Raw genomic sequence first — 19,941 nt, 5'->3', positions numbered from 1 at the left:
CCAATTCATCCCAAAGGTGTTCGATGGGGTTGAGGTCAGGGCTCTGTGCAGGCCAATCAAGTTCTTCCACACTGATCTAGACAAACCATTTCTGGATGGACTTCACTTTGTGCACAGGGGCATTGTCATGCTGAAACAGGAAAGGGCCTTCCCCAAACTGTTACCACAAAGTTGGAAGCACACAATCATCTAGAATGTCATTGTATGCTGTAGCATTAAGATTTCCCTTCACTGGAACAAAGGGGTCTAGCCTGAACCATGAAAACAGCACCAGACCATTATTCCTCCTCCACCAAACTTTACAGTTGGCACTATGCATTCGGGCAGCAAGCGTTCTCCTGGAATCCACCAAACCCAGACCTGTCCGTCGGACTGCCAGATGGTGAAGCATGATTCATCACTCCAGAGAACGTGTTTCCACTGCTCCAGAGTCCAATGGCAGCGAGCTTTACACCACTCCAGCCGAAGCTTGGCATTGCGCATGGTGATCTTAGGCTTGTGTGTGGCTGCTCGGCCATGGAAACCCATTTCATGAAGCTCCCGGCAAACAGTTGTGCTAACGTTACTTCCAGAGGCAGCTTGGAACTCGGAATTGAGTGTTGCAACCAAGGACAGACGATTTTTATGCGCTTCGGCACTCGGCGGTCCTGTTCTGTGAGCTGGTGTGGCCTTCCACTTCGCGGCTGAGCTGTTGTTGCTCCTCGACGTTTCCACTTCACAATAACAGCACTTACAGTTGACCGGGGCAGCTCGAGCAGGGCATAAATTTGACGAACTGACTTGTTGGAAAGGTGGCATCCTATGACGGTGCCACGTTGAAAGTCACTGAGCTCTTCAGTACGGCCCAATCTACTGCCAATGTTTGTCTATGGAGATTGTATGGTTGTGTGCTTGATTATATGTACCTGTCAGCAACGGGTGTGGCTGAAACAGCCGAATCCACTAATTAGTAGGGGTGTCCGCATACTTTTGGCCATGTAGTGTAAATATATATATATATATATATATATATATATATATATATATATTCCATGTTTCAAACAATTTGAGTCAAATTAAAAAAGAAGATAAAGAATAGAAACAAACGGGCAATACCCCTGGCGCTCACCTGGTAGAATAAACAGTTTACTGCACTAACTGAAGGTATTTTAAACCAATTTCAATGCTTGCTGGAAGACAGGGCAGCATTTAGAATCATACTAACATAATAATAAGACTTTAAACAAACAAACCAAAAAATACCTATTTTGGCGGCAACACCTACCCCCACCCCCTCCCATCCTGTATACCTCCTCAGACCCCAATGTTTCTCATGCCGTGAACAAACATTGGTACATCACGGGTGATGAAGGTTGTGGTGAAGTTTCATTGAAATTGTGTTTGTAGTTTTGGAGAAGAAAGCAAGCATCCATTTTGATCTATGTTTCAGAGAATACTGTAGATCCAACTAACCTCGGTTCCATGATAATTCCAAAAGGTAAAACATCAATAAATATGGTCACAAAGATTTCCCATTTTCGACATGAATACTGTGTATGCACATATATTGCAGGTGACGTATTATACATATTTTATACACACACACACACACACACACACACACACACACACACACGCACACACACACACAGGTCGATACTTTGAGATCTGGTATGTCTGTTTTCCACATTATGGAACCCACATATGTGGATAACAATCAATGACGCACACAGTCACACACGTACACACACACACGTACACACACACACACACACACACACGTACACACACACACGTATGCACATTCACACACACACACACACACACACACTCACACATTCACACACACACACACACACACATGCACACACACACACGTATACACATACACACACACATACACACACACACATGAATACACATTCACACATACACACACACACGTATACACACACACACATACACACACATGTATACACATTCACACACACACACATACACACACATACACATTACACACACATACAGACTTGGCATTTAATATGGAATATATTTTTTTTCTTGACTTGGGTTTACTTTCTTAACTCAGTATATCAATCTGGTGAGTTTCTTTTACACTTTGATGATTTATTTGTTAAAATAACCATGTCACTGATTGTCTGTCGCAGCAAGAAGTCAATAACAGGGTTATATCACAGGTGGCATGGCAAAATGTATGGACAGGTGCATTTGACGATTGGCTTCACAGTCAGGTATACAAGGGTTGTTGCGTCTGTATTAGTGGAAAACAACTGCTGCACGTCTCCAAAAGTTATTGCCGCTTCCTCTGGAGATGGTCCGTCAACTCGACAATGCTGTTTGTCATGGAGTGGTGGCTTTACGAAATTCTGGCATGAAACAGCGTGCTATTGCTCGGCAGTATGGCATCTCTCAAGGTCAGGTGTCAAAGATCCTGAAACTAAATGCTCAGAGGGGTGTCCCAACTCCAATACCGAGGCCAGGACGTCCCCGCAGAACCACAAGGAGGTATGATCGCCAGCTGCACCGGTTAGTCCGCAATGGCCGTACCAAGTCAGCTAATCGGCTTCGGGCTGAGTGGCAGCAACTGACAAATGTGCCTGTATCCAGAAGGCTAGTCAACCAATGACTGGTTCAAGCAGGCTATCGTGCCAGGCGTCCCCTGAGAAAGCCACGCCTGACCAGACAACACCACCAGCGCCGATTGCAGTGGGCCAGAGAGCACTGTCAATGGCAGCCAGGATACTGGAATCACGTGATCTTCAGTGATGAGTCTAGATTTCTGGTCTATCGTCAAGATGGCCACGTCCGAGTGCGCAGACAAGTGCATGAAGCCTACAACAAAGATTGTATAGTGCCAAGAGTCCAAGCTGGAGGTGGTGGGGTGACCGTTTTGGCTGCTTTTCATGCAGGGGGCAAAACTCACCTGGTTGTTCTGATTGGAAACCTGAACCAGTTCAAGTACAGGGCCATTCTGGAAGAAACATTGCTTCCATTTGCTCATGCAGCCTTTCGAGGAAACTTTGTCTTCCAAGATGACAATGCACGGCCTCATCGTGCTCACGTGATCCAACACTTTCTTGCTGACTGTGGTGTAGAGCATATGGAGTGGCCTGCCATGTCCCCGGATATGAATCCGATGGAGAACTTGTCGACAGAATTAATGCGTCAAATCGACCACTTGGACCAGCAGCCGACCTCTGTGCTTGAATTGCAGCAGGCTATTGTCACTGCATGGCAAGCGATTCCTGTCCAAACCTTGGCAAATCTCGTGAACAGCATGCCTCAACGTGTACGTGCTCTCTTGAATGCTCGTGGGGGTTACACAAAGTACTGAACTGTAATTTTACTGTCCGTAATCCCAGTCGTAATTTAACTTTTGTTTTTGTTAAAAAAAATTTGGCTAATGTGCAAAATAAAGAGATACTTCTGGAAAACGCACAGAAGTTTAACACAGTACTGTCCATGAATTGAGTTCGATATCAGTTTACATCACTTTCAAGGATCAATTTATTTGTTTCAAAATGTCAAATGTGGTTTTTTTTCTTTTAAAGGTCACATGAACAAAATCTCGAATAATTTTAACATAATTCCAATGAACTTTTGGTTCTAAGACATCTTGAAAAGTAAGTTCACCCCCACAAAAAAAATATTGCATATTAAATGCCAAGTCTGTATATACACATACGCACACACATACACACACACACACACACGTATATATACACTTACACACACATATCAACACACACACACACATTCACACACACACACACATTCACACACACACACACACCCACACGTATACACACACACACACACACACACACACACACACACACACACACACACACACACACACACACACACGTACACACACACACACACGTATACACATACACACACACATACACACATAAACACACACATACACACACACACACACACACACACACACACACACAACCACACACACACACACACACACATATACATGAACAAACACACATAAACACACACACACACACACATACACACACATATGTATACACACACACACACACACGACAGTCAAAATAGTTCAAGTCACCACTAAAGACACCACTAAAGTAACACAAATCATATATTTAAGAAAAATCGTTTCCATGTTTAGACTAATCTATTGGAAGTATTCATTGGTATAACGTTTTGATCATCTCTCTGCTCCGATCCACTTTGAACTGTTTCCTCTGCAGTTTGAAACGTCATCCTCAGTTGTTATTTTGCCCTACATTTTGAGTTGGTAAACAGATTCACTGAACTCTTCGAAGTCACGAATCCCTTCAAATGGAACTTGGTGACCGATGTGCACTGGATGGAATTGATCGCATTGCCGCAAAGTGAAGCAACGCTGCTGTCACGGAGCCTGAGTGACTCTCTGTTTGAATGTCAGGGGAGTAGAATGTAACTAGTGTGTGTCGACTGCCTACTGGCAACCGAGCGAGGAAAACAAGCGCTTGCTGAACACTCGCTAAGCTCTCAAATGTTGCCTCTTGTCGTGTAACTTAGCCGCTCAATGGAGGGTGATGGACAGGGCAAGACGAGCTGCCCGTCGGCTGGGGGTATGTGCGAGTGGGGTACCATGGTGGTGGGGTGCCATGTTGGCACACTCGTGTAATTGGAAAGCTTGGTTGCTGTTGCACTGGTTCAAAGCACAAGCTTACATCCGCACCATGGACTTCCCTGGTAAGACATAACGTGCTTTTTTACATTGTGTGAGTGTAACTTTAATAAGGCATGACTTGTTGGGTTTTCATGTTGATGGGTTAGGCCTTGGTCGTGTTGAGTACCGTGTAGTCCCTGACATGCAACATTGATGACCTCCATCATGAAGCTCTGCTGCTGCGTCATAACCCGAGTGATTCTGTCTCACAACTTGTGTTTTCATATTAAAAAAGGGAATATATTTACCCATGATGAAATTTTCTTTATATTGTGGTGGAAAATAACTCCTAGAGGGTTTAAGATGTTTAATATAGCGTAGATATTTCCTTAATGAATGTTGAGCATAAGCGTTAACGAATTAAATATGTTATATTCGATATGCCTTGCTATTACTATTACTGTATGTAATAGATGGATACTTTCTACCTATCCTCATGTGTGTGCCGAAAACAGTCATCCCTTTTGACTATTGATGTTGTACTCTTTGAAATCAGTCTTTTATATTATTTAAAGAGCTTGCTAAGTCTTGATGTGGTTGTTATGGGGGGTGAAAGCATCGACGCCTTCAGCCGTGGCACATAACCTCGGGAGATCGAGGTGAAGGGTCGCTCCGCATCCACACCGGGTTGTTCATCCAATGATGAATGAGAGGAGAGGGGCGTGGCATGTCATCGATGACGTGCGTGCCTGAGACGATAAAGGCAGGTGCGCTGAGGGGAAATCGAGGAGATACCTGGGTGTCACCTAGGAGAAAGCTGCGTCGGTCTGCAGGGCTGTCGAGGTGCCGAAGCCCCTACCCCACTAGCCACGCCTCTCCTCCCCATGGATGGACCACAGCTGCTGCAAGGATGTGCCAGAACTACCACTTGCTTTGGCTCCAGCTATGCCATGCCAGCACAGCTCGGATATTTCCTGTCTTGTCTGCCTCTTATTTGTGTGTCTCCTATGGAAGGGGGTGGAAGGGGGGGGGAGGGGAAGGGGGGTAAGATGGAGGGGAGTAGGGGAAGGTTGTAGGGGAGGGGGGAGGCAGGAGAGGAAGGGGGTTCATATATATGCTGGTTGGTGAATGTGGCATTCATCACGTTTCTGAGTTAACTGCGATGCCGAGAAGGAAGAAGAAGAAGCCGTACTATCAACTTCGTACACTTTCGGAATTGTTTGATTGATTTGTATTCAAATGTCTGGTGATTGTTTTGTATTTATTTATGCTGTACGTGTATACTGTCATTAATTTTAAAAGGCTTAGGCACTATCGAACGTTTTTTTTTTTTCGTTTTTTTTTGTTAACTACAAAAATTGATCTTTTTTTTCCATATTTTTTTTTTGTACCTAAAACACTCCCAGGCACTCACTGATGAACCTCTGAAAGTTTGGCGAAGATCCGTTCAGCCATCTGAGAAAAATGGTGACACACAGACAGACAGACATCTCTCTGAAATAGTAGACTGGTTATTACCCTACGCTCGCGAAGCGAAAATCAGGGTTAAGCATTCAGTTGCATACGTGTGCCGTGTGCCATGTGCCATACGTGTGTGTGCCGTACGTGTCTGCATTTTAAAAATTCATTTTCTCGGCAACTGTTGGTCCGATTGACACGAAATTTTACCATAGAAGTGCCTCCGCCTGTAGAATTTTTTTATCCATAATTATGACGTCGTAGGTCACATGGTATGGGCGCCATCTTGGAAAAACTTTAGACCTCTATATCTCCCAAACCGCTCAAGGGAAAATATTTAAACATGGCTCATTGTCAAGTACTCACCATGGGGGAATAAGATATGTTGATGGTGATGTCATCGGTGCCTTAATTATGACGTCATAATTCGACAAGTGCTTGATCTGATCAGTATGAATAGAACAAAAATTCCTCTGCAACTGTTAGTCCGATGGACAATAAATTTTCAGAATATGTGCGGCTCCTGTATAATTTTTGAATGATAATTATAACGTCATAGGTCACGTGGTACAGACGCCATCTTGGAAAAAATCGAAAAAAGTTGCACCTCTATACCTCCGAAACCACTCCATGGAAAAAATTGAAACATGGCTCATCGTCAAGTACTCCCCTTGGGGAATAAGATATGTTCATGATGTCATCTGTGCTTTCGTTATGACGTCATAATTCGACAAGTACAACACATCCATCCGATCATTATTTATAAAATGTCAGCAACTGTTGGTCTGATGGACACGACATTTTCACCATAGGAGCGCCTCCTTTAGAATATTTTAATGATAATCACAACGCCATAGGTCATCTTGTGCAGGCTCCATCTTGGAAAAACCGAAAAACGTTGCACCTCTATATCTCCAAAACCGCTGCATGGAAAAAATTGAAACATGGCTCATTGTAAATAACTCCAAAATGGGGAATAGGTGTTGTAAACGATGATGTCATTGATGCTATAATTATGACGTCATAATTCGACAGGGACAACGCTTCGTCTGATCAGTTTGAAATGTATTGAGCGTGATCTATGCAACAATTATATTAGAGAATATAAATTTATGATGTCATCGCTCACGTGGTCTGGCAGCCATATTGGATCAAAGAAAAACAATGTTCAAAAACAGAAGAGTTGGCTCGCAACAAGTTGACTGCGCAGGGTTCGTATTCTATGAATACCATCTAGTTTTTCTTGTATTGCTTCTTGTATATTTACCTCCTCCTGATGAATTCTGGTTGTCGTGGTTCTCCTTTGGTAATTTAGCGAATTTGTCTGACAAACATTTTACACTGCCTTTTTCAAAAGATAAAATTGCCTTCGCTATCAAATTAGTTTGTGTTCTGGTCATTTTCGGGTGGAGTGCCGACACAAGTCTGTCTCTGAGGGCTTCATGTAGAAATCCTCCAAACGAACACGTAGAAGCAAAGCTGCTTCAAACGTATTACGAAGTCAGCCACGTACTCGTGCTCACCTTGTCTGGACATCCAAAATTTATGTCACTCGGCAATCACGATGGATTTAGGAGTGAAGTTCTGCCAACAGTCCCTTCAACATGTCCGAAGACTTCGTTTTTGGAACATCCGGAGTGCATAAGTTCTTCACCATTTTAAACATCTCCGCTCCCACCAACGCCAGCAACAGGTTGGTATTTTTCTCCTCGTCGACTGCATTTGTTGCCATAAATGCGTCACATCTGTCCATGCAGTCACCAAAGCACTCAACCTTCTCATCAAAGGCCTCAATACTTAAAAACACAGTCATCCTTTAGGGTTCCGAAACATTTAACAACCTTTGTCACCAATTTGTTGTGTCCTGGAAAAGTAAATATGCTGAGTATTCCAGTCTACTGGGCTGAGGAAATATGGACACGACTCAGACTTGAGGGAAACCATAACCAAAGTGCTTTATTGCGCATGCTCATACTCCACCCCTTGTGACGTCAATCCCAGGACATCCCAGAATACATCATGAGTATGGGGGAGGACATTAAATAGTAGTGCACTGTTTGCTTGAAGTGCTGGAGAGAAGAGCGAGATAGAATAGTCTACGATAAGCAGCTCCACAGAGAAAGGAAGTGATGAATCAAATAGTTGAAAAGGGCAGGAAGTCTGGATTTTGGAAGTTTAATGTGGATGGGGTTAATGTAAGGACACATACATCTGGGAGTCGTTGGGAAGGCTTAGAGATGAGAGAGCAGAGGAAGATGAACCAGAGGAGAGGCAGTAAAACAGGCCACTGATATGTCTGTGGAGTGAGAGCAAAAAAACCTTCTGCTTCGGTCTCATCATTGGAGATTCCAATGATGTTGAGAGCTTTAGATTATGCAGAATCCAGCAGAGACATATGTGCTGCTGGGTTGCCAGCCTTTTGTGTAAAATAGTACTCCATTGAGCTACAGACAAATGCTTTGTAGGCTGTGAGTTCTTCTGATTTTTCAAGGAAAGACTTGGATCAATGGAGGACATCCAGGTTTCGACTTACTTTAGCGACCATCTTTGCTCTATGGTTGGCCCAGAGAACGTATTGACTGATGGTGAGGCCTGGATGTTCAAGAGATTATATGTATGTCCTTTGTGATTTATCCAATTACATGAATGGTTTGAAGTTTAGTAGAAACGTAGTGGTGAGAATGAGAGAATCCTTGGAAGAAACCAGATCTTTTACCATCTGATATTTGAATTATTCTTTCTGCTTGATGTATGTAAATCTTCGCTACAGTCTAAGGTGTTTTGCACTGTGAAACAGGTTCTCCTCAAGCACCTGCCTGTATTTGGCTCCATTCATTGTTCCCTCTATCCTTACAAGTCTCCCAGTTACAGCTGCTGAAAAGCATCACCATAGCATGATGCTGCCTCCACCACACATCACAGTAGGGATGGTGTTATATGGGTGATGAGCTGTGCTCGGTTTCCGCCAGACATAGCGCTTTGCATTCAGCCCATAGAGTTCAATTTTTGTCTCATCAGACCATGTAATATTTTGCCTCATGCTCTCAGAGTCTTTCATGCGCCATTTTGCAAACTCCAGATGTGCTGTCATGTGCATTTTTCTCAGTCGTGGCTTCCGTCTGGCCACTCTCTCCTAAAGTATACATTTGTAAAGTTCTGCAGAGACTGTTGTCCTTCCGGTAGGTTCTCCCATCTCAGCCAAGGAACTCTGTAGTTCTGTCAGAGTGGTTCTTGGGTTCTTGCTCACCTCCCTGACCAAGATCCTTGTTGTCCGGTTGCTCAGTTTGGTCGGACAGCCAGCTCTAGGAAGAGTGTGGGCAGTTCCATCTTGTTTCCATTTCCTAATGATGGAGCTCACTGTGCTCTTGGGAACTTTCAACACTCTATAAATTATTTTATACCCTTCCCCAAATCTTTGCCTCCTCACAATTCTATCTCTGAGTTCTACGGACAGTTCCTTAGACCTCATGGTTGAGTTTCTGCTCTGACATGCACTGTCAACTGTGGGACCTTATATAGAAAGGTGTGTTTCTTTCTACATCGTGTCCAATCAATTGAATGGGCCATAACAGGTGGACTCCAATGAAGCTGTGGAGACATCTCAAAGATGATCAAAGGAAATTGGATGCACCTGAGCTCATTTTGGAGTGTTATAGCAAAGGGGTTGAATACTTAATTACTCAAGACATTTCAGCTTTTCGTTTTTAATTGATTTGTAAAAAATTCTACAAATAAAACAATCACTTTGACATTATGGGGTATTATATGTAGATCAGTGACAAAAATATCTCAATTTAATCCATTTTAAGTTCAGGCCGTAACAACAAAATGTGAAAAAGTCAAGGGGTGTGAATACTTTCTGAAAGCACAGTACACATGTGTAGTGATTGCGATGTCTGTGAGAGAGTCTCATCAAAAGGTGATGTGTGGTTGGTGTGTGTGCATTTATTCAACAGGTTCCCTATCCGTTCCTTGATTAGTGTCTCCAACACTTCCCTTCAAATGAAGTTAAACTAACAGGTCGATCATTCCCTAATTATTCTCTGGATCCTTTCCTAGTGTTGTTTTCTTTTTGACTCTCCACTTATTTTGTACCTGACCAGACTCCAATGAGCTGTGTGAGATATCCGCTAAGACCACGCTTATCTGCTCCGTCACCTCTCTCAATACTCTTGGATGCATATTGTCCGGCTCTGGAGCGTTATAATCCCTTCAATTTTCTACCTGTTTCTTTACTTCCTCCATTACCTGGATCTCCTCAAGAAGTCCTTGCTCACTTCCAAGATGATTACTCTTACCTATTGGAAGTTACCCGGAGAGTTCTTGTGTAAATGTCGAAGCAATTTCTCTTTTTAATAAGCCTGTCATCACACCATCACGTCCACCAATACGCGGCTTTCATGCCGCATATTTGTGGACTTCCACCAATGACGGAAATACGTCCACCAATGACGTAATCCGCCCCAGAATGCTCGGCGGGCATGCACAGAAACCCCCTCGCACCGGGATTTATCAGGGCAGCCAAACATATATCGTGTGTGCCAGATAAGGATTGTTCCCTAAAATTGCTCACAAAGCTTATAAAAGAAGCCTAAAATACTTGGAAACATACCAGCGAGAAAAGGGGTGTGCCTATGCACAACTTTCTGAAGTTGCCCGGAAAGCCGATAGCTTGCAGCACCCCGTCCTGCGAATTCCTGAGGACACATGGATCGGTGCAAGGCCCGAACGTACGTAGATGGGTGGGTTCCCCCAAAACCTTCAACCATCGATGCCAGTGAGTGGATTTTGAACCTTGCTGGATTACCTAATGTGAACATGGCAGGCTTGGTGGTTTATTTAATTGACGCTTGCAAATGGAAAGATGATGCCGTCATAACTGACATTCAGGCAGACCTCCCAGAGGGAGATGCCGTATCTGGTTTGATTGCTTCTTAACACGGATGGGAAAGCCATATCCGGGGCTTATCAATGCACAGCGTAAGTTTAAAATTGTGATATTCACTATTAATCATGTTTGGGAGGGTGGAGAAGGAGGTGGGAGCTGTTTGGGCTGTGAGGACCGTTGTAAATACCTGTTTTTTGTTTGGCTCCAGGACGACAAGATACATTATACTAGATTTTTGCATCTATTGTTAATAGATGTGTATGAGTGTGTTACATCCAATGACGCTGCTCAATAATTGTATTAACAGGAAAAGGTAGGAACCTGACTCCTGAATATTTCCTATGTTTCCGTGAGTCCGATTTGTATTCAGGAACACAACAATTATGGTTAACAATTCTGAAATTCCTTTTGTTTCGTCTGAACGCTGAAAATTATGTTTAAAAGACGATTTGAATTTCAGATGTTGTGCTACCAATGGCAGGTTAAGTCACTGAAACGAGCAGAACAGTCACTGAAAAACATAGGGGCAATACCCCTGGCACCCACCTCGTAGAATAAACAGTATACTACACTAACTAAATGTATTTTAAACCAATTTCAATGGTTGCTAGAAGACAGGGCAGCATGTGGAATCATAGTAACATAATCATGAGACTTTAAACAAACAAACAAAAAAATACCTATTTTGGGGGGAAATCCCCTCCCCTCCCACCCCATCCCACCCCATGTACCTCCTCAGACCTCAATTTTTCCAATGCCTTGAACAACACATTGGTACATCACGGATGATGAAGGTTGTGGTGAAGTTTCATCAAAATTGTGTGTGCAGGTTCTGAGAAAAAAGCAAATACCTATTTTTGGGGGGAAGCCCACCCCATAGACCACCTTAGACCCCGATTTTTTAAATGCTAGGAACAAATTTTGGTGCAACACGGGTGATTAAGGTTGTGGTGAAGTTTCATCAGAATTGTGTGTGTAGTTTCTGAGAAGGAAGCAAATTCCTATTTTGGTTCAAACCTGGACCCACTTTGACTCTGGTAAACCCCCTTAGACCCCGATTTTGTTAATGCCATGAACAAACCTTAGTCACAACATAAGTATAATTTGTGCCAAATTTGGTCGCAATCCCATCAGCGGTTTCGGAGAAGAAGTTTCAAATGTTTACGGACGGACTGACGGACTGACTGACGGACCGACGGACGGACGGACTGACAGACGGACGACGCGCCATCGCATAAGCTCCCCTGAACTTCGTTCCAGGTGAGCTAAAAATGAAAGGTCTTACTGTTATGTTTAATATTTCTGGTCATATTTTTTGGCTTACCGAGTTAGTTTTTTTTAGTTATCCTCTGTTTACCCCATGCTGATGTCGGACTCTAGTCCTTTAAATGTATACCTAATAAATGCCTTCTGCTTATCCTTAAAAATAGCCCCAAGTGGCTGACAGTCATCTCTTGAGGTCATAGTTTAGACCTCTGCTGATTTGGGCGAACACCCCTGGGAGCTCCCTGATCCCCCTGATCCGAAATCCAAAAATATAAGACTGAGCGATCCTGCAGACCATCGAGTAGAAGGACTCTATATGGTTTCAGAGCAATCGGTTGGTAAATATTGGAGGAGTAGGGATCTGAAGTTTTAGGGGGTGACGCCTCTTCCCCAGGAGCCCTTATGATCCAAAATCGAAAAATCGAGTAGAGCGATGCTGCAGAATGCCTGTATCGGGTTTCACAACAATCGGTTGGTAAATAAGAGAGCAGGCATCTGGACATCATGACCCATTTTACAAGTTCATCCCTTCGAGAATCCAAGACTGGGGTCTTTCTGCCTCTATTTTTGCACATTACTGGAATATACCTATTCTGGACCCTACACAATTGCTCCTTGAAATGTTCCCATCCCTCTGATGCATCTTGCCCACACATTAGTTTTTTTTTCCCCCAATCTACAGCATCGAATTCTCCCCATGTATGTTCAAACGTTTACCGTCCTGAAATATAACAGACTTATACCCTACTGTCCTTTGTATTGTATGGGATGGATAAAGTGGTTGTTTTATGTGTATAGCATGCTCAGCCGCTGATTGGTCAAGCATCTACATGTCTTAAAAAGCTAAATAAACAATTAATTAAATAAATATTTTTTTAAAAACAATCAAGTAGTATTGACACTTTCCATATTTTATCTATGAAAAACCAATTGTTGATAAATAATGGCTGTTTCTTTCATTCATTGTGAACAAGTGTCAGGTGACGAGTCATTGAGCAGATCTTTGATTTGTGCTCGTTCAGGGAACACGAGAAGTGAAAACAATATCGTTTTTCTCGTACAACGTTTTGAACAAGAACAGAATGTTCTGAGATCGATAAATACTGATGGAAGAACACGTCGAGACCCCAGCTGACATGTTTTTTCACCTTGCAGACACCAGTCCACATGTGCTTGACTCAAAAGAGTTTATTATATGGGATAAAAACACCATAAATCATCCATTCTTTCTGGCCTCGACTCAGTGCAGCATTAAGATTATATCTGATTTTTATTTATTTATCTGGGACTATGTAGGTGGGGAAAAGATTAGTTCAGTCTCGGTGAGGACCATTTAAAGGTCCCTGGTTTGGAAAGACTAGTTCAGACAGTCAGGACTTTTGAAAGGATGCTTTGTTTTTTTTTTGTTTTTTTTTTCTCACCTGGAACTAAGTTCAGGGGAGCATATGCGATAGTGCGTTGTCCGTCAGTCCGTCCATCAGTCCGTAAACACTTGAAACTTCTTCTCCGCAACTGCTGATGTGATTGCGACCAAATTTGGCACAAATTATATTTGTTGTGTTGTGATTAAAGTTTGTTCATGGCATAAAAAAAATGTGCCCTTTTGGGTGTCTACAGGGGGGGGGGGGGGGGGGTATACCCCTTTAATAGCAATTGTTAGTTAGCTCAGGTGTAACCAATCACCTTCAAAATCACACACCAAGGTAATTGTCCTCCACCTGTGTTAAATTGTAGTGATTCTGATTAGTTCAGAATAAAATCTGCTGTTCCTGTAGGTTTCCTCTGCTGGGTAGTGCATGTCACATCAAAGACTCAACCATGAGCACCAAAGACCTTTTAAAAGATCTCTGGGATAAAGTTGTGGAAAGGCAGAGATCAGGGGATGGGTATAAAAAATATTTCAAAGTCCTTGAATATACTTTGGAGTGCAGTCAAGGCAATCATTAATAAGTGGAAGGTGTATGGTACCACCAAGACCCCGCCTAGAACAGGCTGTCCCTCCAAACTGGATGACCAATCAAGGAGGAGACTGATCAGAGAGGCCACCAAGAGGCCTATGGCAACTTTGAAAGAGCTACAGGCCTTTGTGGCAAAGATTGGTCACTGCGTGCATGTGACAACAATATCCCAAGCACTCCACAAGTCGGGCCTGTACAGTAGGGTGGCAAGAAGGAAGAAGCCATTACTCAAAAAAGGTATGCAAAAAAACACTGCAGAGATTCTGAACCCATGTGGCAAAAAGTTTTGTGGTCTGACGAAACCAAGATGGAACTTTTTGGCCGAAATGCAAAACGTTACGTCTGGTGCAAACCCATCATAGCACATCACCCAAAGAACACCATCCCTACTGTGAAGCATTGTGGTGGCAGCATCATGCTATGGAGATGTTTATCATCAGCAGGGACTGGGGCACTTGTCAGGCTGGAAGTGAAAATGGATGGAGCAATGTACAGAAAAATCGTAGAGGAAAACCTGCTGCCCTCTGCAAGAAAGCTGAAATTGGGACGGAAGTTCTCTTTCAGCATGACAACGACCTGAAGCACACGGCCAAAGAAACACTGGAGTGGCTAAGGAACAAAATGATAAATGTCCTTGAGTGGCCCAGTCAGAGCCCCGACCAACATCCAATGGAAAATTTGTGGCATGACTTGAAGATCACCGTCCATCAACACTCCACACGAAACTTGACTGGACTTGAAGAGTTTTGTGCAGAATAATGGGAAAATATTTCCCAATCAAGGTGTGCAAAGTTGGTAGAGACATTTAAAAAAAAAGTAAAAATTTTAAACGGGGTGTAGACTTTCTATAGGCACAGTGTGTGCATGAGTGTGTGTATATGAGTGTGTGTGTGTATGAGTTTATGTGTGTGTATGTGTGTGTGTGTGTGTGTGTGTGTGTGTGTGTGTGTGTGTGTGTGTGTGTGTGTGTGTGTGTGTGTGTGTGTGTGTGTGTGTGTGTGTGTGTGTGTTTGTTGTTGGTTGTTATCTCCATTTGCAGGTTTCAGGAGGTGGAACGGAGTCCTCCCAGGACCCAAAGTATCCACCTCCGCTTCAGTAAGTGATCACGGTTCATGGACCAATCTGTTCAACTTTTTCAGAGTTTTGGTCCAAGTTCTCTTTTCAGGATCATCTCCGAACCTCGGATTGCGTCCAGTTGTAGTTCATTTGTGGTAATATTCCCGGGAGTGGTTTTTAAAATCTCAGTGAGGTTCTTCCTCATCATTCCTGTTGCTCCAATTATCACTGGTACAATTTCGATGCTCTTCAGCTTCCAAGATCTCTTGACCTCATTTTTGAGGTCCTGGTATTTGGTCATTTTCTTGATTCCTGCTCTGTATAGACCAAAATCTCTGGATACTGACATCTCAATCATCAATGCTGTCTTTTACTTTTTGTTTCTGAGCACAATGTCCGGACGCAATGCTTTGTTTTTTATGTTCACGCTCGATGGAATCATCAGGTCGTATGTGTGTGGGTGTGTGTTTGTGTGTGTGTGTGTGTTTGTGTTTTTGTGTGTGTATGTATGTCCGTGTGTGTGTGTGTGTGTATATGTGTGTGTGTGTGTGTTTGTTTGTGTGTGTATGTATGTCCCCGTGTGTGTGTGTGTGTGTGTATTTGTGTGTGTGTGTATGTGTGTATGTATGTCCCCGTGTGTGTTTGTGTGTGTGTATGTGTGTGTTTGTGTGTGTATGTGTGTGTGTTTGTGTCTGTGTCTGTGTGTTTTGTGTGTGTGTGTTTGTGTTTGTGTGTGTGTGTTTCTGTGTGTGTGTTTGTGTGTGTATGTATGTCCCCGTGTGTTTGTGTGTGTATGTATGTCCCCGTGTTTGTGTGTGTGTGTGTGTGTGTGTGTGTGTGTGTGTGTGTGTGTGTGTGTGTGTGTGTGTGTGTGTGTGTGTGTGTGTTTGCATGTGTTTGTTTTTGTGTTTTGTGTTTGTGTGTGTGTGTGTGTGTGTGTGTTTGTATGTGTTTGTGTGTATGTATGTGTGTGTGTGTGTGTGTATATACATGTGTGTGTGTGTTTGTGTGTATGTGTGTGTGTGTGTGTGTGTGTTTTGTATGCGCGTGTGTGTGTTTGTGTGTGTGTGTGTGTGTTTGTTTGTGTGTGTATGTATGTATGTCCCCGTGTGTGTGTGTGTGTATTTGTGTGTGTGTATATGTGTGTATGTATGTCCCCGTGTGTGTTTGTGTGTATATGTGTGTGTGTGTGTGTGTGTTTGTGTGTGTATGTGTGTGTGTGTTTGTGTCTGTGTCTGTGTGTGTTTGTGTGTGTGTGTTTCTGTGTGCTTGTGTGTGTGTTTGTGTGTGTATGTATGTCCCCGTGTGTTTGTGTGTGCATGTATGTCCCCGTGTGTGTGTGTGTTTGTGTGTGTGTTTGCGTGTGTATGTGTTTGTGTGTGTGTTTTGTGTGTGTGTGTGTTTGTGTGTGTATGTGTGTGTGTGTGTGTGTGTGTGTGTGTGTGTGTGTGTGTGTGTGTGTGTGTGTGTGTGTGTGTGTGTGTGTGTGTGTGTGTGTGTGTGTTGTATGCGCGTGTGTGTGTGTGTGTGTAGATGATGGCATTGTGATTAACAAAATCAAAAGACGACATGTGTGTGTGTGCAGTTGGAGACTTTGGCCAAATGTGGCAAGAACACTGTGAAGATGCTGATGCTCTGTTGGGCTATGCAAGCGCAATGCGAACCTTAGCTGAGGAACATTGGAGTGGAAATGATGAAAACGAGGACCGGATTGACTGGTGCCGCAGGTATGTTTGTGTGTGCGAGTTGAGTCACTTGCTTTTGTGGGTTTGACTTCCACGACTGCTTTGCTTAGTGTGGGGTCAAGATGTGGTTAAGAATGTTTTCCCCCTTAACCATGAAAACCTGCGGCACATCCTGCTCCAGCACATCTTGGTGCAGATGTTCGTCCTTTTCAAATTTGATTCCAGCCATTGTGGTACAATTTTCCTGGAGGTGGGGGAGTTTCCTTATGGCAGTGGAGGAGAACTCTTTGACTCCACTCACAGTGATCAGGTTTGTGGATGGCTGTGTCAGTTAACGGTGCATCAAACACAAATATGGCGATGTTCCAGTTCTGTAGCTGTTCTAATCCCAGCAAGGTGTTTTGCCTCTAATTATAATTGTTGCCCATCGGTACTTTGAAAGAACAATGTCTCTTGTAACTTTATGTATGTGTGAATGTATATACAGACTTGGCATTTCATATGGAATATATTTTTTTTCTTGACTTGGGTTTACTTTCTGAACTCAGTATATCAATCTGGTGAGTTTATTTTACCCTTCGGTGATGTCTTTGTTGAAAGAACCATGTCACTGATTGTCTTTCGCAGCAAGAAGTCAACACCAGGGTTATATCACAGGTGGCATGACAAAATGTAAGGACAGGTACATTTGACGATTGGCTTCACAATCGGGTGTACAAGGGTTGTTGCGTTCTGTATTAGTGGAAAACAACTGCTGCACGTCTACAAAAGTTATTGCCGCTTCCTCTGGAGATGGTCCGTCAACTTGACAATGCTGTTTGTCATGGAGTGGTGGCTTTACGAAATTCTGGCATGAAACAGCGTGCTATGGCTCGGCAGTATGGCATCACTCAAGGTCAGGTGTCAAAGATCCTGAAACGAAATGCTCAGAGGGGTGTCCCTACTCCTACACCGAGGCCAGGACGTCCACACAGAACCACAAGGAGAGATGATCGCCGGCTGCACCAGTTAGTCTGCAATGGCCGTACAAAGTCAGCCAAACAGCTTAAGGCTGAGTGGCAGCAACTGACAAATGTGCCTGTATCCAGAAGGCTAGTCAACCAACGACTGGTTCTAGCAGGCTATCGTGCCAGGCGTCCCCTGAGAAAGCCACACCTGACCAGACAACACTGCCAGCGCCGATTGCGGTGGGCCAGAGAGCACCGTCAATGGCAGCCAGGACACTGGAATCACGTGACCTTCAGTGACGAGTCTAGATTTCTGGTCTATCGTCAAGATGGCCGCGTCCGAGTGCGCAGACAAGTGCATGAAGCCCACAACGAAGATTGTATAGTGCCAAGAGTCCAAGCTGGAGGTGGTGGGGTGACCGTTTAGGCTGCTTTTCATGCAAAAATTCCCCCCCCCCCCCTCCCCCACCCCCCGTTCCCACACCTCCTCCCTCCAAGCCCTCTCCCTCCCACAGATCTCCCGATGTCCCTGCTCTCTAATGTTATGTTTGTGTGCTTCCCCTTCTCTCCCCATCTTGTCTTCCGCTCCCTCTTTTTATATATTTTGTTTGTCTGGTTGATTTGTTTGTGAAATAAATGTTAGCTCTTTCACGAGCCTCGATTCAGTACACAAAAAACAAAAACAAATTGTCTTCCAAGATGACAATGAACGGCTTCATCGTGCTTGCATGATCCAACACTTTCTTGCTGACCGTGGTGTAGAGCATATGGAGTGGCCTGCCATGTCCCCGGATATGAATCCGATAGAGAACTTGTGGGCAGAATTAACGCGTCAAATCGACAACTTGGACCAGCAGCCGACCTCTGTGCATGAATTGCAGCAGACTATTGTCACTGCATGGCAAGCCATTCCTGTCCAAACCTTGGCAAATCTCGTGAACAGCATGCCTCAACGTGTACGTGCTCTCCTGAATGCTCGTGGGGGTTACAAGAAGTACTGAACTGTAATTTTACTGTCCGTAATCCCAGTCATAATTTAGCTTTTGTTTTTGTTGAAATTTTTTTTGGCTAATGTGCAAAATAAAGAGATACTTCTGGAAAACGTACAGAAGTTTAACACAGTACTGTCCGTGAATTGAGTTCGATATCAGTTTACATCACTTTCAAGGATCAATTTATTTGCTTCGAAATGTCAAATGTGGTTTTTGTTTCTTTTAAATGTCACATTAACAAAATCTAGAATAATTTCAACATAATTCCAATGAACTTTTGGTTCCAAGTCATCTTGAAAAGTAAGTTGACCTCCACAAAAAAATATTCCATATTAAATGCCAAGTCTGTATATATAAACTCAACATCAAAATAAACTTATCAAATCTTTAGAAGGACACTCATTGAAATCCTCCACGCAAAAATGAAAAATATTTGAACACAGGTAAAGTTCAGCTGTCTTTACGAAACACATGTCAATAAACAAGAGGTTGCCTCAATCACAAAAAACAAAAGGCATGAACATCGCAAGGGGTGGTGCAACAAAAGTCACAGCACTGCAACACAAATGCACTCACCTGAATATAGTCAAAACAAAATGACACAGGAATGGACACAACACTCCTAACAGTCAAGGACAGAATGACAGCAGTCCTCAATATCGTGTGTGTCCTCCCTGAGCTGTGATGCAGGCTGTACACCTCCAACGCATGCTCTGTACCAGGCGTCTGATGCGGTCCTGGGGAAGTCTGTCCCACTCCTCCTGCAAAGTGGTTACCCGTGGTCTTCCCCTTCGTGGACCATCATTCACAGTTCCAGTTTCACCATAACACCTGGCCAGGTTGGAAATTGCAGGCTGTGAGCAACCAAGACGTTGGGCAATTGTTCGCTGGCTTACACCAGCCTCAAGCATCCCAATTGCCCTTTCACGTTGTTCAGATGTCAGGAGTGGCATCTGAATTTTCTTGTTGTTTTCCCTGACAGAGAAGCCTCTAGACTCCTACAGTGACTGTAGACAGCAGTAAATGAATGTCTAACCATGAGAACTGAAGGA

The 19,941-nt window shown here is 43.5% G+C and overlaps 1 protein-coding gene across 11 annotated transcripts in view; it reads left to right on the top strand.

The window, feature by feature from the left end:
• SAMTOR (S-adenosylmethionine sensor upstream of mTORC1) overlaps positions 1-19,941 on the top strand; it is a 54,427-nt gene that overhangs the window by 11,084 nt on the left and 23,402 nt on the right. For 3 of the 11 annotated variants that reach the window (XM_078786878.1, XM_078786879.1, XM_068131471.2), the window contains exon 2: positions 16,851-16,992. In XM_078786878.1, the coding sequence (XP_078643004.1) occupies positions 16,851-16,992 (142 nt within the window). Of the gene's footprint in view, positions 1-4,321; positions 4,723-5,863; positions 5,886-6,045; positions 6,107-10,683; positions 10,875-16,829; positions 16,993-19,941 lie in introns of those variants that run through there. The other 8 variants (XM_078786876.1, XM_078786877.1, XM_078786881.1 and 5 more) reach the window with 7 other exon arrangements.

The sequence above is a fragment of the Myxine glutinosa genome, chromosome 11, assembly GCF_964187855.1.
Source record: "Myxine glutinosa chromosome 11, kmMyxGlut1.1, whole genome shotgun sequence".
Taxonomy (NCBI): Eukaryota; Metazoa; Chordata; class Myxini; order Myxiniformes; family Myxinidae; genus Myxine; species Myxine glutinosa.
This window is presented reverse-complemented; position numbering and strand designations above follow the sequence as displayed.